Source organism: Cebus imitator, unplaced genomic scaffold (genome assembly GCF_001604975.1).
Source record: "Cebus imitator isolate Cc_AM_T3 unplaced genomic scaffold, Cebus_imitator-1.0 Scaffold431, whole genome shotgun sequence".
Lineage (NCBI taxonomy): Eukaryota > Metazoa > Chordata > Mammalia > Primates > Cebidae > Cebus > Cebus imitator.
In genome coordinates, this window is record NW_016107746.1 from 398,538 (window position 1) to 418,481 (window position 19,944).

General features: G+C 35.3%; 2 protein-coding genes across 2 annotated transcripts in view; both read left to right on the forward strand.

The window, feature by feature from the left end:
* The window catches only part of LIPK (lipase family member K), a 30,143-nt gene extending 28,189 nt beyond the window's left edge, over positions 1–1,954 (forward strand). The window contains exon 9 of the mRNA XM_017510108.2: positions 1,309–1,954. Within this exon, the coding sequence (XP_017365597.2) occupies positions 1,309–1,539 (231 nt within the window). The 3' untranslated portion in view covers positions 1,540–1,954. The remainder of the gene's footprint in view (positions 1–1,308) is intronic.
* A 6,920-nt stretch (positions 1,955–8,874) lies between these two features.
* LIPN (lipase family member N) overlaps positions 8,875–19,944 on the forward strand; it is a 20,135-nt gene continuing 9,065 nt past the window's right edge. The window contains exons 1-7 of the mRNA XM_017510109.2: positions 8,875–8,974; positions 10,265–10,380; positions 10,990–11,107; positions 13,200–13,398; positions 15,030–15,139; positions 17,383–17,519; positions 19,306–19,452. Of these exons, the coding sequence (XP_017365598.1) occupies positions 10,273–10,380; positions 10,990–11,107; positions 13,200–13,398; positions 15,030–15,139; positions 17,383–17,519; positions 19,306–19,452 (819 nt within the window). The 5' untranslated portion in view covers positions 8,875–8,974; positions 10,265–10,272. The remainder of the gene's footprint in view (positions 8,975–10,264; positions 10,381–10,989; positions 11,108–13,199; positions 13,399–15,029; positions 15,140–17,382; positions 17,520–19,305; positions 19,453–19,944) is intronic.

Below are 19,944 nucleotides of genomic sequence, written 5' to 3' on the forward strand. Positions count from 1 at the left end.
CCAAAAAATTTTTAATGTGGGAATTTTTAATGCCACCATAATAACTAGTATAACAACTATAATAGTGAAAATGTATAACTCTAATTCTTGTGAAATATCTGACTTTTCTCCCCAACTGCTATAGTTAGATGTATACGGCAGGAGTCGGGTGGGGGAGTACCACACACACACAATTTCAGAATACTGTTTTCTCTTGTGAGGAAACAGTGGTGACTACATGGACTTACTTCATATAGTTCTTCCAATGCCCCCCTCACCTCACCCCCACCAAAAGATACCATATTCTGAATGGCTATGGCAAAACGTTCTAGAAAGAACTCTGGCCCAGTTTTAGTCACATGCCCATCCCTCACACAATCATTGTGGCCAGAAGAATGGAGGACTAACTGGCCAGACCTGGGATCTAGATTAGGGGCTGTGTTGGATCAACACAAGAAAGAAGTAGTAAGGGAAAATTTGCTGGGAGTTTATAGAATACTATAGCCACTCTAATGTAACAGACTGACTCCTTTTCTTTTCTCTCTTTCTCTCTTTCTTTCTTTCTTTCCTTCTTAGACCTAGTCTCACTCTGTCACCCAGGCTGGAATGCAGTGGCACAATCTTAGCTCACTGCAACCTCCACCTCCCAGGTTCAAGTGATTCTCTGGCCTCAGCCTCCTGAGTAGTTGGTACTACAGGCACGTGCCACCACGCCTGGCTTTTTTTGTATTTTTAGTGGAGACGGGGTTTCATCCTGTGTTAGCCAGGATGGTCTTGATCTCCTGACCTTGTGATTTACCCGCCTTGGCCTCCCAAAGTGCTGGGATTACAGGCGTGAGCCACCGCACCAGGCCCAGACTGACTCCTTTTTAACATCATGCTTCAAATGTCTTTCATGCATTGGTCTCAGTTCTCCCTGAAGAGTCCGTTGATTCCCAAATATTAATAATGCCACGAGCCCAAGTTTGTGCCTATGAGAAGGGATGTTTATCTTATCCAACATTTAGTTTGAAAAGGTAACATTCTGAGGTCAAATGCTAACTAGAAAGATGATCCCGTATGGGAAAAAGAACCCTCTTCCTCTAGAATCTTCTCTTATTTTCCCCAACGTGCAAGTCAGAAATATAATAGTTTTTTTGATTCACAATTCATATTAGTACACAAAAGTGGTCAAGTGTTTTTAACATTTTAATGTTTATATATCATTAAGTGTAAACTAATTGTACATTTGTAGCATGTAAAGAATTTGCTCAACAGCTGACAGTTAATGTTACTTTTATCATGTAATTTTCTGTAAAAACTTTTTTCTATCTTGTTCATTGTATTTAGCTTACGCCTCCTCTATACAACATTACTAAGATGGAAGTTCCAACAGCAATATGGAATGGTGGACGGGACATTGTGGCTGATCCCAAGGATGTCAAAAATTTACTTCCTCAAATTTCCAACCTTATTTATTACAAGCTGATTCCACACTACAATCATGTGGATTTTTATCTTGGACAGGATGCACCTCAGGAAATTTACCAAGACCTAATTAGATTGATGGAGGAATATTAACAAAATTAAATGCACTTTCCTTTCTCCAAACAAGTGGATTTTCATAAAAATAATGAGATGAACAGACCCTAGAGTGACCCCCAGTGATTTTCATCTTCTGTTATCTATGCCTTCGTATAATCTCCTCCCCTTCAATGTTGGTGGGATATGAGACTTCGTTCAAGCCAACAGAACTGGCAAAGGTGTAAGATGTCACACCCTTGATTAGGTTGCATCATATGGCAAAGGTGATAAGAGGTCAATCCCCGATTACATTATACATGAAGTCCACCGGGCTTGGTGGCTCACACCTGTAATCTCAGCACTTTGGGAGGCCGAGACTGGAGAAGTATTTGAGGTCAGGTCTTCCAGACCAGTCTTGGTGAAATCCTGTCTCTTCTAAAAATACAAAAATTAGCTGGGTGTGGTGGCACATGTCTGTAATCCCAGTGTCTTGTAAGGCTGAGGCAGAAGAATCGCTTAAACCGGGAGGTGGAGTTTGCAGCAAGCCGAGATCACACCACTGCACTCCAGCCTAGGCAGCAGAGCAAGACTCTGTCTCAATAAATAAATAAATACATACATAAATAAATAATCAGTCAGTCAGTCAGTCAGTCAGTCATCTTATTACATTGGAGCAAAATATTCTTTTGGTTAGCTTGATGGAATAAACAGATGTGTTAAGAAAAGTGACCTTACAAGGAACTGACCACAGCTTTTAGGATCTGAGGGTGGCCTCCAGCTGATAAAACAGCAAAACACCAAGGCCTTCAGTCACATAACCACAAGAAAATGAATTCTGCCCAAACCTGAATAAACTTGGAAGCCCATTCTTCCCTAGTAACCTCGCACTGAGAGAGCATCCTGGCCAACACCGTGATAGTAAGACCCAGTTATGCTATGCCTGGACTACTGACCCACAGAAACAGTGAGATAATAAATGTGTATTGTTTTAAACTGCTAAGTTTGTGGTACTTTGTTATCAGCAGTTGTATATTACCACTACCATTTGTTATTATCATGTAACAATTATATTAATTAAATATTTGATTACATTAATTATATAACATACTATATTATATAATTTATAATTTTATTATATATAATATAGTACAATATAATGATAATGTATTAAAGAATTGTATAACAATGTATAATAAATAAGTAATATTATATAACATGTTATCTGTCATAATATAAAATTATATATAATATTGATAATGATAATTATTCTGTCTCTGGTTAAAAGTTTGATAGATCTAAATTCTTGAGTAATCATTTTAATATATATTTTAACATATTTTCTGTTAATTCAGTCACCTCTATAATTTGGGAATTTGTTCTATAGGTTAATTTTTCTCCTAGTTATGGGTCCTGCCTTATTGCATGCTTAATAATTTTATATTGGATGCCAGGCATTGAATTTTGCATTGCTGATTGCTGAATTTGTTTTTATTTCCATATATAGGGTTGAAAAACAACCACCCAGGCAGACAGTCAATGATCAATGAATACATGTTTGGTAACTGGGAGTGTCAAGTGTTATGAAGCACTTGATTTGGCCCTATAGAAATTGGGGTATTCTAAAACATGTAATTAATACAAATGTGGCTAAGACTCATTTATCAAGAATTTCCTGGCACAAATAAAGGGGCTGTAGGCATGAGGGGGTGGGTATTAAAGGAAATCTGAGTCTTAGCAGGGGAAGGCTAGCTGGCAGGGCACCAAAAGGCTTCACAGGTAGACACCTCTTTGGTGACTGTGGCTTATCAGACTGGCATATCCTGACACTGATCTTGTCACTGTCCCAGAAATGACTGCACTTACACATGCTGATTCATGTGATTGAAATGTACAAGGAGCTGCAGAACACAAAACAAAACACATGTTTATAATTTATATCAAAAATTACAATTTGGCCTGACTAGTGTTTTCTTTTCCTGTAATAAAATACATGGAAAATTCTAGTATCAAGCTGTTGCTTGGTGTATTACATGGAAAAAAAACAGAGAAGCATATGGTTTGACAAAAATTGTCACCTCCATGATCATTCAAGTTCACTGAGCCTTTTTCATAAAGAAATGATAGTGTAAGCATTTTACATGGATTGTATCATTTAATCTTCGTGATAGCCTTATAACATGATAGCTTTATCTTTTCTTTACAGATTAAAAAACTGAAATTTAGAGATACTGGGCAACTTGCTTTAAAATATTAGTTCTCTGAACTCTGAAACCTTGACTTTAGGTAACCAAGCTCTCAACTTTATGCTTTAATGTTTTAAGTATGTATTATAAATTAACTAGCCATTTAAAACAAGAAGAATAATAAGGAAAACACTGCTCCTGCCCAAGTGGAGCTCAGAGCAATGAAAATGTCAGATACTATACAGCTATAGTTTGAGTATTCTATATCCAAAATGCTCAGGACCAGACATATTTTGGATTTTGGAATATTTGCATGTCATAATAAGATATGTTAGGGATAGAATCCAAATCTAAACATAAAATTTACTGCATTTCATATACACTTTATACACATAGGCTTAAAGTAATTTTGTATGGTATTTTAAATAATTTTGTGCATGAAAAAGGTTTTGACTGTGTTTTAAATGTAACCTATTATATGAGGTCAGATATAGAATTTTTCACTTGTGTCATGTCAGTGCTAAAAAAATGTTGGATTTTGGAGGATTTTAGATTTGGGATTTTTGGCTAAGGAATGGTCAACCTATACTAATTTACATACTTACATTTTAATTGTAATTTAATAATTGTGATGAATCCATCAAAAAGAATTACATCCTCAACAAGGTGGACAGAGAAGTCTTCTCCGAAGACATGAAATTTTGGCTGAGATCTGTGACATCTGCCAGATATTACAGGTAGAGGACTAGCTCAGGTGGTGAAGAGCTGGGCTAAATGAAGAAAATTTAAAAAGCCCAAGGAGCCAAAGAGAGACTGGGGTAAGGCAAACGGATAGGCAGAGTCTGGTTTTAGGCCCTCCTAGCCACTCACAGGATTTTGAAAACAAAATTGTTGAAGTCTTATTCTCAAGACTACTTAAAAGATAAGATCAGATATGTGATTTTAAATGATGATAATAGCTATGAAGTGGAGAATAAAGAACTTCCTGAAACTGGGTAATTTATAAAGGAAAGGGGCTTAATTGACTTACAGTTCTGCAAGGCTGGAAAGGCCTAAGGAAACTTACAATCATGGCAGAAGGGGAGGTAAATATGTCTTACATGGTGACAGGCAAGAGAGAAGTGCAAGCAGGGGAAATGCCAGACACTTATAAAACCATTAGATCTCATTAGATCTCACTCAATATTATGAGAACAGCATGAGGGACACCACCCCTACGATCCAATCACCTCACACAGGTCTCTCCCTTGAGATGAGATTTGGGTGGAGACACAGAGCCAAACCATATCAGAAAATGTCTCATTAATAATAATATTGATTATATGTAGAAATAATATTTTGAACATATTGGTTTAAATAAAATGTATTTTAAATTTTTACTTCACCTTTTATGCTTTCTAAAAATGAGGCCATTAGAAAATTTAAATTACATATGTAGTTCACATTATATTTCTAATGAACCATGCTGAGATAATGAAAAGAGTAAGATAACTATCTTCTAAAAATTCTGGTTATTTGTAGAAAATGGAATAGCTCTGTATTTATAAGATTTTTTTTAATGTATGGAAAAATGAAAACACAGGCTGTGTAAAAGATGTCAGATTGTGCTACAGCAGTCATCAGGTTTAAGGATAATTTGGAGGCTGAAAAATAGAAAAACTGCTATCAAGTAGCAATTTTTAAATTGTATTCATGTGCTAAGCAATCTGTAAATAACAATGAATCTCTTCCAATTTATTTAAAAAACAGGACAAGACTGAAGTTTTCCTGTGAATTTCCTGTTTTCTAGTAAATTTAGTAAGTAACATCAAGAAAAATTTCCTTTGAAACACACCTAACAGCAAAGAGAGTTACTGGAATTTATAGCCAAGTTGGTAGCATATCAAAGTAAAATACCTGACACATACTAAGTACTAAAATAAATAAGTCACTATTATTATTTATAATAACATTATTAGTATTTTTCAGTAACTAAGCTGCATTCTCTGGACTTCTAGAATCATCCATTCAATCACTCATTCACTCACTCAGAAAAAATTTCTGATGGTGATGGTGATTAGAGGAGGAATGAAATCAAGAAACTCTAACACTAAAAACCATTTACCTATTTTCAGGGTGCTAGCAAGATTTGAAGGTGATTTATCAGTAACTCAAAATAGAATATTAACTCAGGAGAAAAACAGGAGCATATATCAAAACAACCAACGTTATTTCTTTGCACATTCCAATCACCATTTATTTACTCATACAGATTGGATGGGACAATCTAAAACCAGATCCAATTCGAATGTCTAGCTAAGTGTCCTGTCTTTTTTTTTTTTTTTTTTTTTTAAAAAAAAAAAAAAAAAAGAATCTACATTTGAATATGCCTCCTACAGAAATTCAAATACAAAATGAGCTGTAGAGAATACCATACATATATGCTATATATTAAGCAGGAAGTGAGGCAAGTAAACTTCTCTGGAGGAGGAAAATGATATAATTTTCCTCATATTCAATGGTATGGCCCTTCCCTTCATTCTCACAAAGATTTGACCTTTGTCACAAACATGGACAGTCCTGATCCTGCCACTCCAGAACATGGATGTTATCAAGGACAGCTGCCAGCACTCTTGGTAACACTTTCTCTTTAAATGTAAGTGATTTTTCCTTTAAACATTTTGAGTTGGGATGGATGTGTGTTCAATAAACTCATATGGCCTCTTCAAAAATCTTTAATATTTTAGTTAATTATGTTTGATAGACTTTTTGTCATTTCTCTCTTCTCTCCATTATAGCTATTACTGTTTTTGAAGATGGATGTAGTATAGATGGCACTGAAATAGAGATTCATTTTCACTGACACTAAAGGAAGGATGTTCTACTCTAACACATAAGTTCAAAAACAATACTGTTTCTTAGAAATTATGAATATTGCCAACTTTGCTTTATGGGTAAAGAGGTAAAATTTTAAAACATAATTAAAGTATTTTCTCTTAAGCCAAAGGGTACTAATTAATCATTTTACATACATAAACATATACGCTTATGCACACTTATGGTTCTGTTAAATACTGTTTGAATTTTAGGATGCAAAATAAATTATCTAGTGAGCAAGAGACAAAATCCAGGTTCTTGTTCATCCACAGTCTTTTACTGTAGGGTGAAATTTGTCTCAAAAGTGTGAAGTTCGACTTATTTATTTTTCAAAATTCTTATTAGTTTCTATTTTGCTGGTTATAGCCTAACCTTTTTAACTTTTAGTTATTTTCAAGAGAAAATTTCAAAAAGCAGCCTTTGGGGAGAAAGAAGCAATCCAACAAACAAAAAGATAACCACACTGTAATAGCAGATGTGTTTTGAATTAGAATATTGGAAGGGAAATGGTAATCATTTTTACAGATCAATCCCAAAGTCAAGGATCTATGTTCAACCACATATTTTTTGCTGTCTTCATAATTGAATGGGCAGCCATCATTAAGCAGTTTGCTTAGGCTATAATATGATTCTTGGACCAAGACTGCAAAAATACCACAAGACTCCTGAAAGGTTAACCCTGTCTAGCTCTACTATAATCTAATTTTATTAAAAAAAAAAAAAAAAAAAAAAAAAAAAAACAGGAAAAATTTGAGCTTCTAGAGAGTAGGGGGTACCATTTTGTATTCCACAGGGCCAAGGAACAAGTTTCAATTTTTTCATTTAAATTAATTTCAGTATGAGTATTGAAATATATAATAGAAATATAACATGTATTTTCTACATACTGTTATATAGAAAATATATAATATGGAATGTATTATTGAATATTACAGAATATATAATATAGAAAAACATAATATTCAGTAATATATTGACTACTTAAAAATAACAAGCTTATATAGGAAGAGTGATGGAGCATTATGAGAAACTTCAGCTTCATGTTTTTGACATGACTCTTTTTCTGTACAAACAAAAGAATTACAAGAATTTTCCTGATTATTCAAATAATTCAAAGTTGAGGAAGGAATATAAATCAATGATTTAGAAATTATTTTAAGATTTGAGCTAGTCTACAATCTGTAAAGATCTGAGAAGTTGAATTATATTTGTGCTATTTCCATATTAAGGCAACAAATCAATATTATTAATAACAACATTTTGCTTCCTAGAACTTTCTAAAGAGTCCATTAAGGTTTTGTTAGAAAAGATTGTTTTTAAAGTTAAAAACCATGAGTGATTCCAGGAAAATCCATATACCTATGCCATCATCCTATCAATCAGGGCAAAACATGCTGAGGTTTTCATCAAGACTAAAGGATTAAGGAGTGGTGCATAACTTTTCCTTGTTCCAACAAGCTGAGCACTTCCTTTTACTCCACATTTGTTTAATTGGCTTGAAATTTCTCACTCCTAAGAACAGATTTTAGGATTTGGAAAACATAAAATATCATTTTTTGAAAGGATTTGAAGATAAATTCAAACTAATAGAACTGAAACTCCTATATTATTCTGGGTAGCAGCTGAGTTTTCCCCACCCTTCTTCATGCTAGGAGATGAGAGATTCAGTTACTGCTTAAGCTCCATAGGCATACAAAGTGAAGTAGAAAACTCAGGCACATGTGCCCCTATTATCTGGTATTTCATGTGGCACTTAGAGCTAAATTGTCATTATCTCTTCAGGCCTCCATTCCTGCCTTTAACCACTGCCTTAAACAGAGGTTACTGTGCCAAAGTTGACAGCAAGACAAATCCCTTTGGCATGTAAGCTAGTTTCTTCTGCCATACTGCTAGTTCCAAACTCCTTCTGGTTTCAGGATCTAGGAGTCAGGGTTGCCTCATCTTCTCAACTGAGTTACAATCACATATATCCCTACACACTGCACGTATGACACTAGTTCTTTAATATATGTTATTCCATTTGATCTTCATGAAGGATCAAATGGGGAAGGGAGATACTATTATCTCTGATTGTCCATTAAGATCTTGAGTATGTTCTACTTCCCTGTTTGACACACTGGTTTGAAAATGTTGCTAAGTCCTCCCAACAATGACAGACACTCAGTGGACACATGAAGGATTCTGTCAAACTGGTTATTTGGCATCATGTAGACCACTATTTCCCAACCCGCAAGTGCATTGTGGCATTTGGTGTGTCAGGGACACGCCTTGGGTGTGTGTCTCAGTCTAAAGCTTCCTCCTTTTTCACAAGCTTCTTGATTCTCATCTCTCTAGCTTCTAACTGTCACTGTAACCATCTCTTACTCTTCAGCCTGATGTCAAAAGCAAAAGTTCAGAAGTTCCTCATCAATAAGGAGTCCTTGGGAGGGAGCAGGTGAAGCTCATCTAACTAGGTAAGATAAAGATCTGTCATAACCAGGAGGCAAGTTGGAAGTGGCAGTCAGGTGCAAGAGCTCTGCAATGAGGCTGCCTGAATGTCCATTTTAGATCTGTCACCTGTTGGCTCTGTGACCTTGAGCAGGTCTTAAATCTCTCTAAGCCTTTGTTTTTTTCATTGATAAAATGAAGATAATAATAATACCAAATTTATGGAGTTTTTTGGAACTTAAATAACATATGTGAACTATTTAGAGCAATGCCTACTATAAGAGAGCACTCAGTAGATATTGGTTATTATTAATTTCATACAATTAGAAACGTTATATAACATTAGCAGATATAAAATTGTCTTTAACCAGATAGCTAATGTATGGAAAGCTATTTAGCTTCAAAAGTAAACTCTGAATTTCTACAAGTTAAATATTAATTTGTAATACTAATTATCTCTAATATTACTCTCTCACTTTTATAAGAAAAATAGTGAAAGTGTTTATTAAGAACTTACACTGTACTAAATGTTATGTATTATATGACTTAATCCTCACTATAACCCTATGAGATAGGTTACATTGTTGTCCTAATTTTACTAACAAGTAAACCAAGAGACAAAGCTACCAAAATACTTGCCCGAGGTTAGGCATCTTCTTTTGTGGTGAGGCTGGACTTCAGATTTAGGCCATTTGGCTGCAGCACTTATATGATGAGCATGCTGTAGTGTTATAGTGTTGGTTTACCTTTGAACAGACATACTTTTAAACTATGGCAAGGAAGTGAGACTGTACATTGAGATATGCAAAATTTGCCTTTGTGTGCCACAAGATAAATTGTCACATCACTAGAAATGAATCATAAGCTTTTTTGTTCGGTTAAATTTTTATTTATCCATTTTTCTTGTTTATTTTGTGGGATACTGGGCTTAACTAGGAGATAACTCCACTTTTTACTTGCCAATGGTATGAAAACTTGTCCTCTGAATCTTTAGCTATTTTGGCAAATTGTAGACAAACAAAGATTTAAAACAATTCAACCTCGATTAAAATAAAATACCTCCATACCTAATTAAATTTATTTCATTTTAGAAACTGGATTATGATCAAGACAACTTCTATATGAAAACATAGATTACTAGTGCTCCAAGTTAGTTCATTATATTTATTCCCATTTATATGTTATCTGCTTTCAGTGCTATTCAAGTTTTCATTAATCATTAATAATTTCATTAAAATCATTTTATTTCATTAATCAATATTGATATTTCATTAATCAGCATTGATAATCTGTGAATATTAACTGTTTTATGCCAGGCATTTCTATGATGTGGCTGTTTTTGACCATAACTTGTTTGATTTCTGGAACCTTAAATGCTGGTGGATTAGTTGATTTGGAAAATGAAGTGAATCCTGAGGTGTGGATGAATACTGTAAGTCATGGAAAACTTTGAAGAACATCAAATAAAGCAAGATTAATGGATTAAGAGGTTAGGAAAGGTTATGTTATAACAGAAATCTCTGATAAAACATAAAAATGTAGATGGTTTTTAACCTTTGCGAGAGTCAAGCTAGGTAGATGTGCTCCTTTGACTGAAAAACTAATACTTTCTAGTAATGAAAACCAAAACTGTGCTATTCTGCTATCTATGTAGATAAATAGAACCTCTCCTTTTGAATTTATATTTTAAGAATATTAAGGTATTTGTTGATATATATGATTTCCTTCTACTGATCTACAGTTCTATTACCTTTAAACCAAGAGAAGTCTCAAAAGACAACTGACTTGAGAATGTAGCTTTGTCAGAAAGAATGAGTCAATGCTAAATGTTCCCCCTACCCCCCAAAATATTTTCCAGTAGTAGATATTTTTAAACATTCTACTTATTTTGTATTAAGACTTTATTTATTAAATTAATTTTACAGTTACCTGGTGATACAAATTTCAGATAATTCACCCAAATAGGCACACAACAGATGCTTTAATTCCTTTTGATATCCTTTGGAGAAGTTCAGCTAATGACTGTATTTTTGCTGGGCAGAGTGAAATAATCATCTACAATGGCTATCCCAGTGAAGAGTATGAAGTCACCACTGAAGATGGGTACATACTGCTTGTCAACAGAATTCCCTATGGGCAAAGACATGCTAGGAGCACAGGTACAAGCTATGTCTCTCCTGAAAAGCAGGACGGCATTGACCTTCTCCTTTTCAGAAATAATTTAGTGCTAGATATGCTTCAACAGAGTTTATCGAAATTGGTTTGAATTGTTAGATTAGTCTTTAAATAGTTAACAGGAAGGGTTACTCTTTTCCTGATAATTCTCTGAAGACAGACAAGAAACTAAAAATACAAAGAGCAAGACTGATCTTGCTAACTGCGACCAGACGTACTTGTTAGGGTGTAAACAGAAAGGTGGAGCCCACATTTTGTCAGCTCGTTACTGATTTATCATGTGGAAAATTGCTTTTTCCCAGGAAAATGGATCTCTTCATTGTTAGGAGGAGATTTGCTGGGTTGTATGAAATTCACTGTGGGGCACCCAAGAAGAACCTCTTCTACCCCTAGTAAAATGAAGGGGCCTCCCTCTGCAGGATAAAGATAAAATCGAGTTAAATGATAATGGCATTTCTGAAAAGTTTGCCAGGATTGAAAACCTTAACATTCACGTACACTTTGATCGAAGGGACACACTGGTTCATGGAATGAAAGAGTATGGTGTCAATAAGGCTTGAATTCTAGAATGAGGATCCAGCCATGCCATAGCAAGGGAATGACACTCCTTAAAATGGAAAATTTAACTGCAAAGCCTCTGAAGAATAAAAGAAAAGAATAAGCAAAATATCTGCAATGGCTCAATAGCAAATAATTTATTGGCAGCTGCTTACCATGTTCATTTTGCAACTTTTCTCCCACCATACACATTAAGCAACAGCTGAAGTCATGTTTGACATTCTCTCCCTCTATATCTCCAGTTTCAGAATAAAAAATGAGAACAATATGAATAGTTTTACTAGTTAAAATATGAAACACCCAGTTAAATTTGAAGGTCAGATAAGCAACAGATAATTTTTGTATAAGTCTCATTTTAAGATATACTAAAAAGTTATTCACTATGTATCTTAAATCCAAATTTCGTAGAGCATCCTGGATCTTTTTGCTTATTTTTCTTTTTATTTTTTGCTAAACCTGGCAATCCCAGGTACAGGCGTGAGGGAGCTATGAAATACAAAAGGAGAAAACTTTTATGGAAAAGGTTTTGTTTAAGGAGAGATAACTTTGGAAAGACTTAGAATTAAAGGTCATTTATTAGATATAATGTTCTAAATATTTTAAATCAGGCAAACCCCTCATAAACAATATGAGATGGGTACCACTAATAGTCACCATTTCACAAATGATGAAATTAAGGCACAACTGGTTATGTTAAGAGGCCTGAAGCACACATATAGCAAGCTGATAGACCAGAATTTAAGCCCAGGCATCCTGGCTCCAGAGCCTGTGCTCTTAGTCATTAAATTATAGTGCCTTACTTGACCTTCTGCCCTGCTTCTTTGCATCTCCCTGAATACCTTCTTTTCCTCAGGCATCTGAAAGTTGGCAGAAGGACATTGAGCTGAGTATACTATTGTAGTTTTTGAATGCTCTCCACTGGGCAAAGGATGGGGATTTGAATAGAAGTTTGGTGAGGAACCGATCAGTATCCACTTACACTCACCTCCTCTTCCTCCCTGGAAGAGCTATAGGACTTGAGTAAGCATGATACATTTCACATCTTTGTAAACCACACCCAGGAAGTTTGTATATACAAATACATAGGGCAGAGCAGTTACCAGTACAGGCTTTGACATAAAAAAGAAGGGGGTTTGAGTCCCTGCTCTGTGCCTTCTTACCTGGGCGTCACTCTGGGAAAATTACTTAACTACATAAGGTTTGGTTTCCACATCTATAAAATGAGGATTCTCCAAATAGCAGCTAGTTTATAGAGTAGTTGTAAGAATTTAGTAAGCTAATACATATAAATAGGTCAACATAGCACCTAGGTACAAAGTATGTGCTCAATAAACTGAAGTTACGTGATTATAATGCTCTATACTACTAACAAGGGAAAAGTGAAAACAGTTTTTGTTTTACCCTGTGTGTATGTGTGTGTTTCTGTAATGTTTCTGACATGCTCTATTTACCATAAGTTACTCTCTCTTTCTCTTTCTCTCTCTCTCTCCCTGTCTCATCTTACCCTCTCTCCCCCAGGTCCCCGTCCAGTTGTGTATATGCAGCATGCCCTGTTTGCCGACAATGCCTACTGGCTTGAGAATTATGCCAATGGAAGCCTTGGATTCCTTCTAGCAGATGCAGGTTATGATGTATGGATGGGAAACAGTCGGGGAAACACTTGGTCAAGAAGACACAAAACACTCTCAGAGACAGACGAGAAATTCTGGGCCTTTAGGTAAATAATAGCTAAGAAAACTGAAGGGCGAAGTTGGAAGCATTAAAAAAAAAATAACATGGATGCTCTTAATAATCATCTTTGACCGTTGAAGTCATATAGCTCCTTGCAGTTTCTGTTAACATCTCAAAAGAGGGAAACAGCAAGAAGCTTTGATTTTCACTGATTCTCTCACAGGCAAAGTATGGCATTTCAACAAGATCATTTTAACATCCAATTCTATCAATTCTATGCATTAAAAGTATGTCCAAACAGGGAGACAGCTCAGGAAATTTTCATGACCAATGTGTACATTCTTTCAGCCAGTGTTTACTGAGTGACTACGGTGTGCACTATTCTAGGCTCTGAACATTCGAACAGAGAATAAAGCAAATCCTGACTTCACAAAGCTTATGTTCATTTTAGTGATATTACAAGTCTTTTCTCCTGGGTAATCCACTGTGCAAGGATGATTTAGACCAGGACTGTACTGATTTAGAGAAACTGTGATTGAGATCGCACATAGGATCATTTTCAGGAAAACTCCAATATTAGGTTTTTAAAAACCTTGTAAATGGTCAATGGAGAAGAATCTTTTTGATATTTTAATTGTTTATTTTAAGGGAAAAGTTTTCTGCTGTCACCAGAGGACAGGCTAATGCCTGCAGTAGACTTTCTCTTTTCAGGCCTAAGCTCCCTGTTGGTTTGCAAACCTGCTGCTAGAGCAGTGTGTATTCCTATCACATTAATAAAATATTTAGTACCCACTGAAGGTTTGAGAAGAATAGAGGAACAGAGTAAAATGTTATGGTTCCCGGGCAGGGGCAAGCATCAGGAAATATTATCACTGGTCTCCAGGAGCATCACAACAATTCTCCTATTCTTGGAAGTCCCAACCTGTAGATATCCTCACGTTCTTTTAAAAAACAGGCTTCTAATTTATGGAATACCTGCTTTGATTAAACGTTATATAGGCCTTTTTGTTCCTCCTGTCCGAAGAACAAAATACTGGTACTAGGGAATACTGGTATATATTAAATATATATCCATATATCTATGTGGACAGGAATACTACTACTTACATCATCTTACTTAGTGCCTACTAGTAGCCAGAGTCATTTCTTTCATACTATTAAACCCTCTTAGCAGCCCTGTAAACCAGGAACTACCCTGCTTATTTCTCAAAAGAGAAAACATAGGCTCAGAGCATTTTAGTAACTTTGCAAGAGTTGCAAAGCTCATAAATGGTAGAATCATGATTTACAACAGTCCAATTTCCAAAGATGGGTATTAAATGGTGCTAAGAATTATGAAGCCCCATGGGGGAGTCAGAAGTAGAAGCACACAAACTAGATGGGGAAAGGGAGGGCAAAGAGAAGCAAGAGAAGGGAAGGAAGAGGAGGAATCATAGGGTTGAATTCAAACAGCATACACAATCTTGTAAGTGCTCCTCTCATGAGGAAGTAAAATGTATATATGCAGAAAAACAAAAAGCTTCAATAGCCTGCATTTAATTGGATAAATAAATGTGATATACACTGAATCGAAGTAAACAGCATAGAATTCTGTGTGTAAAAAAGAAGTGAGCAAGTGCTCTGAGTTTTAAACTTAAACTTGCCAGTATTTATAAAAGCCCCTGTTTTATTTTGCAGTTTTGATGAAATGGCCAAATACGATCTCCCAGGAATAATAGACTTCATTATAAATAAAACTGGTCAGGAGAAATTGCATTTCATTGGACATTCACTTGGCACTACAATAGGTATGTTTTTGAGGGTCAATGTTCTCAGAGTCTTACAAGAGTTCACCTTTATGTTAGAATAAAGTAACTGCTACTTATAGTGCCCTCAATTCTCTGTGCTCTGCTGGGAATAACCCTAGTACTCTAAGTAGCTGTGAGCCTGCAGTGCAGAGACTATGTGTAGGATAAACCTTTCCTGGGTCTCTGGTCACAGCAGCATATTGGCAATGGTGATGCAGTTTCCCAGGAATAAAATGTGTTCCAAATTCAAAGAAATAATTCTGCAGAGTAAGTTTCTAGATTCCCTCTGAGATGAAAAAGTGAAGTTTAATGCCATGAAATATGGCTGAAACATAATAAATTTGCATCAATCATCTCTTTCTCACAATCCAAATAGGATTTTTTAAAAATAAAAGGATGGTGCTTATACTTACATTTGAACATGTTGAAAAGACATGGTTATATTTGTTTGTGGGTTGGCACACAAAGCTTACTATAATAAATCAATTGAGCTTATGTATTTAGTGTGTGATTTCATATTTGTTAAATAGAAAGTAAATGTAAGCACTATGTAGAAATTTTTAAGGTTTTTTTAAGTTGACAATTTAATTCTTAATAATTGCTCAGATAGTTTTGAATGAAATCAATAATCTAGTTCCAAATAAAAGTTCAAAGGAAACCATACTAATAAAAGCTTTAATTTTGTAATTGAACTTCCACCAAAGTTTCCAATTTTAAGGGAATAAATTACATGAAAATGTAATATTTTAATTTAGGGAAATATTTTCATTATCCACTATCATCAGTAACAAACATTAATTAGTACTTTATATTGATAGGCACTTTCAAAGCTTCAACTAGGCAGTTAGCATCAGAGCGCATATACTAGAAAAGTATCCAAAAACTCATAGGAGATCACAAATGCCACTAATAGGCAAATAATTATACTATAATATCTAACACTTATTGAGCATTTGTTATGTGTTGGGTCCTGTGTTCAGGACCTTTCCCACAGTATCTCTCTCTGATCATCAAAACAACCCGACTATTATTGTCTCCATCTTAGAGAAGAAGAAACACAAGTTCAGAACACAGATTCAAATCAGGTGTATCTGACTTCACCAATGGTATGTGTAAGGATTCTGGAAAAAATGGTATACAGAAGTAATAACTTAAGTTGGTTTTGGAAAAGTGGGTAGGACTTGGACAGATCTGCAAAGAAAACAGAGAATTTGATTATCTGTTCTCTGTGTTATATTTAGGGCATAAAGTTTCTCAGTGAATGTTGTTTGCATTTTGGACAGAGAAATTTTTTATGTAAGGAGCATAAGTGAGTGGTCTTTGTAGGACATTTAGGTCCCAACCCATTAAATGTTAACAGGGTTCTGCAGTGTGACCCCAAAAATCTCATCTCCACATATTTCCAAACACCCTCTGAGAAAGTACTATTCCGGATTCAGAGTCTTTTTATCAATTGTTCAGTCAATTATTTCAGTTCCTCTTTTTCTGGCCAAGACAGTTTTAATGTTTCAACAAGTGTTTACACACACACCAGTGGAAGCCCAGGAAGGGACTTCTGGAAACCAAACTATATGGATATTCCTCCTAGCCTACCCAGTATGGTGCTGATCTCCATCCTCACAGAGATATAAAGATGTGCAATGCTACTGCTTTTCTACTAGGCCATTGAGAACACTAGGGGAAACCCCTTTCTTTTTGGAACCAGGGAAGAGTTTGGAGGGTTGATAGACATCCAGCAAGGCACTGGGAGCAGTGAAGTTTCATTCCATAGTGGGAAAGAAAACCTGTTGGAATAACTGGGCGTTGCTGGAGAAAGAAATCAGTTCACCTCCTGTGAACTGATTATTTGCTTCTGGAAGTTCTGTGATTCATTCTGGCATCTCAGAGTTAGGGATGAAATGAGAATGTTGCCAGCATTTACCCCATGCTTGGGAAGTAAGGACGCTTTCAATTCACACAGCAGTAGCTATTCTGGCAGCTTAACCCCCACCTTTCCCTTGCTAGCTACTCCATTTCCCCAAACCAGGTCAAATTGTCCATAAATAGAACAAAATAAAATTGGCGACTTGAGAGCAGAGACAACTGAAGGCAGATTATCTTTGCAGAATAACTCAGAAGACTTCTAGTCCATCCCCAGTATGATTGCAATAGAAGGAAAAATGACTAAGCAGAGCCCCGCTTTTGGTAGAAACATTACATAAGTATTTATTTTTACAAGATTGTCTTGTCTCCTGTTCTCCCAGGGTTTGTAGCCTTTTCCACCATGCCTGAACTAGCACAAAGAATCAAAATGAATTTTGCCTTGGGTCCTGTGATCTCATTCAAATATCCAACCAGCATTTTTACCAGTTTTTTTCGACTTCCAAATTCCATAATCAAGGTAGGCTCCTTTCACCAAAATGTACCTAAGGATCTCATTTTGGATCATAAATCCTTATTATTTTCAAATCTGCAGTAAAGTACAAGTAGGAAATTTAGATAAAATCTATAGAACTTAGACTCTGTGGGCACGTGCTTGTGTTTGTGTGCCCCCATGTGTGCGCATGTCTGTGCCGTAGTATCTACAGTTTCTGTAAAACAATTTACTACATGAGGTCATTAGCAGAGCTAAGTGTATGTCAGAATTTCTATCTGAGCTGAGTGCTATATGACAACAAAGATTTTTCTTGTTTTCTCTGGTATTTTGTTCCATTTAGTCAGGCAGGTCAATGAATTCACATTGCCCAAGTGAAAGACACTGTTACCTGTAATCATTGATGTGTCCAACTTTGACATGAGAAAAACCTATTATACTCCTTCCAATATGGGAAATTGTCCTAATTTATTAAAGCTAAGATTCCAAAGTCTAAATATATTACAGATCAAATATTAATTCAAATATTTATTGGTTATTTTTCAAGAGTTGAAAAAGTCATTTGGTTGCCAACTGTAGATTTGGAATTTTATCTATTAAAGGGTTGTTTTGTTTTGTTCTCCCTTTGCTTTTGTTTCTCTAAAAAGGTCATTGCCACAATGAACATAGCATTTAATAAAATTCAAATTGGCCTTTGAATTTGGGATGATGGATAAAATGGGTTTAGGCCAAAATTGAAGTCAAGGTGACCAGTTAGAATACCAAAATAATTCATATGTAAGAAAATGAGCCCTTGGTTTGGGGTGGAGTGGTAGAAATGGAAAAAAATTATTTGCGAGCTAACACAAAGAAGAATTTTCATAGGGCCTAATGATTGGTCTGACAATAGTTTTATTGTATTGTTTACTGAGACCACAAATGATGTAATTTCTTTATTCAAGAGCTTTTCTAGTTTGTTTCAAAATGTGTTGATATCAGTTATCTTTTAATGCTTTCTATATTTGGGTAGAGTGAGCAAACTAATTTGTTAAATTAAAATCAGAGATAGATACATCTATTTGTAAATACATGTATCTGTTGTATGTGTTGCTCTTCCTACATAGGTCAGCAATAAGGCAAATAATGTTCCTGGCTTATCTCAGTTTCACATTTCCCATGGTCAATATTCCTACTACTTCAATTATACCATCTTTGTGACATTATCATATCTTTTCTGTTCAATGGTTCCTTCCCTTGGGTTCACCATTCTCTACTTTTTCAGCCTGATAACTAGCTAATCTGAGACAGTACTCGAATGCAATGTGCGCGTGGGTAATATGGAAAGCCCCGATTGTCCCTCATATTCAAAGTATTATTTGACCTTAAGAAGAAACTGTTTTGCCTTTCTTACCAATTAATGAGAAAGAAATTTTGGTAAGCACTGATTGGGCAGAATACAGGGAAATTTCACTATGGAGATGTGAATTTGGGGTTGAGGACCTTTATTGCAATCTCCTTGTAAATAATATTTGATAATCTTCCTCATTTGGAGATAGATTCCTAAGTCACTTTTCCTCAATAATTTGGTCTCCTTGACTGAATCAGCTAGTACAAATAGATCCCCAAAGCATGGCTCATTTCTAGAATGAAGGATATGTCAAGAATTCTGAAGATGATTCTTGAATTTTGTTTTTTTGCTATTGCTATTTGGGCATATTGTTGTTTTTGCTATTGACTTGAGCTCCTTACATATTCTGGTTACTAATACCTTGTCATATGGGTAGTTCTCAAATATTTTATCTCATTCAAAGACAATTATTATTTACCTTCACAGGCTTTTTTTGGTACCAAAGGTTTCTTTTTAGAAGATAAGAAAAAGAAGGCACCTTATAGCAAAATCTGCAGCAATAAGATACTCTGGTTGTTATGTAGAGAATTTATGTCCTTATGGGCTGGTTTCAACCAGAAAAATATGAATCAGGTATGTGTGATAGTTATAGGGCCATTTGATACCTTAAGAAATTCCAGCTTTCCTTTGACTCATTTTGATATATCTATATACTGTATAAATTCATATGGTATTCCAAACTTTTAAAGGCAGACAGATTTTTTTTCTGCTTTTAAAAATTGTTTGTGGGTATATAATAGTTGTACATATTTATGGAGTACATGTGATATTTTAATACAAGCACACAATGTGAAATGACCAAATCAGGGTAATTGGGATATTCATCACTTCAAGCATTTATCGTTTCTTTTTGTTAGAGACATTCTAATTGACTCTTCTAGGTATTTTGAAATATACAATGAATTATTGTTAACTATAGTCATCCTATTGTGCATGTGAGATTTTGTTCCTTCTAACTGTGTTTTTGTGCCCATTAACCAATGCCTCTTTATCCTTCCCACACCCTGACTACCTTTCCCAGCCTCTGGTAACCATCATTCTACTCTCTATTTCCATAAGGTCAGT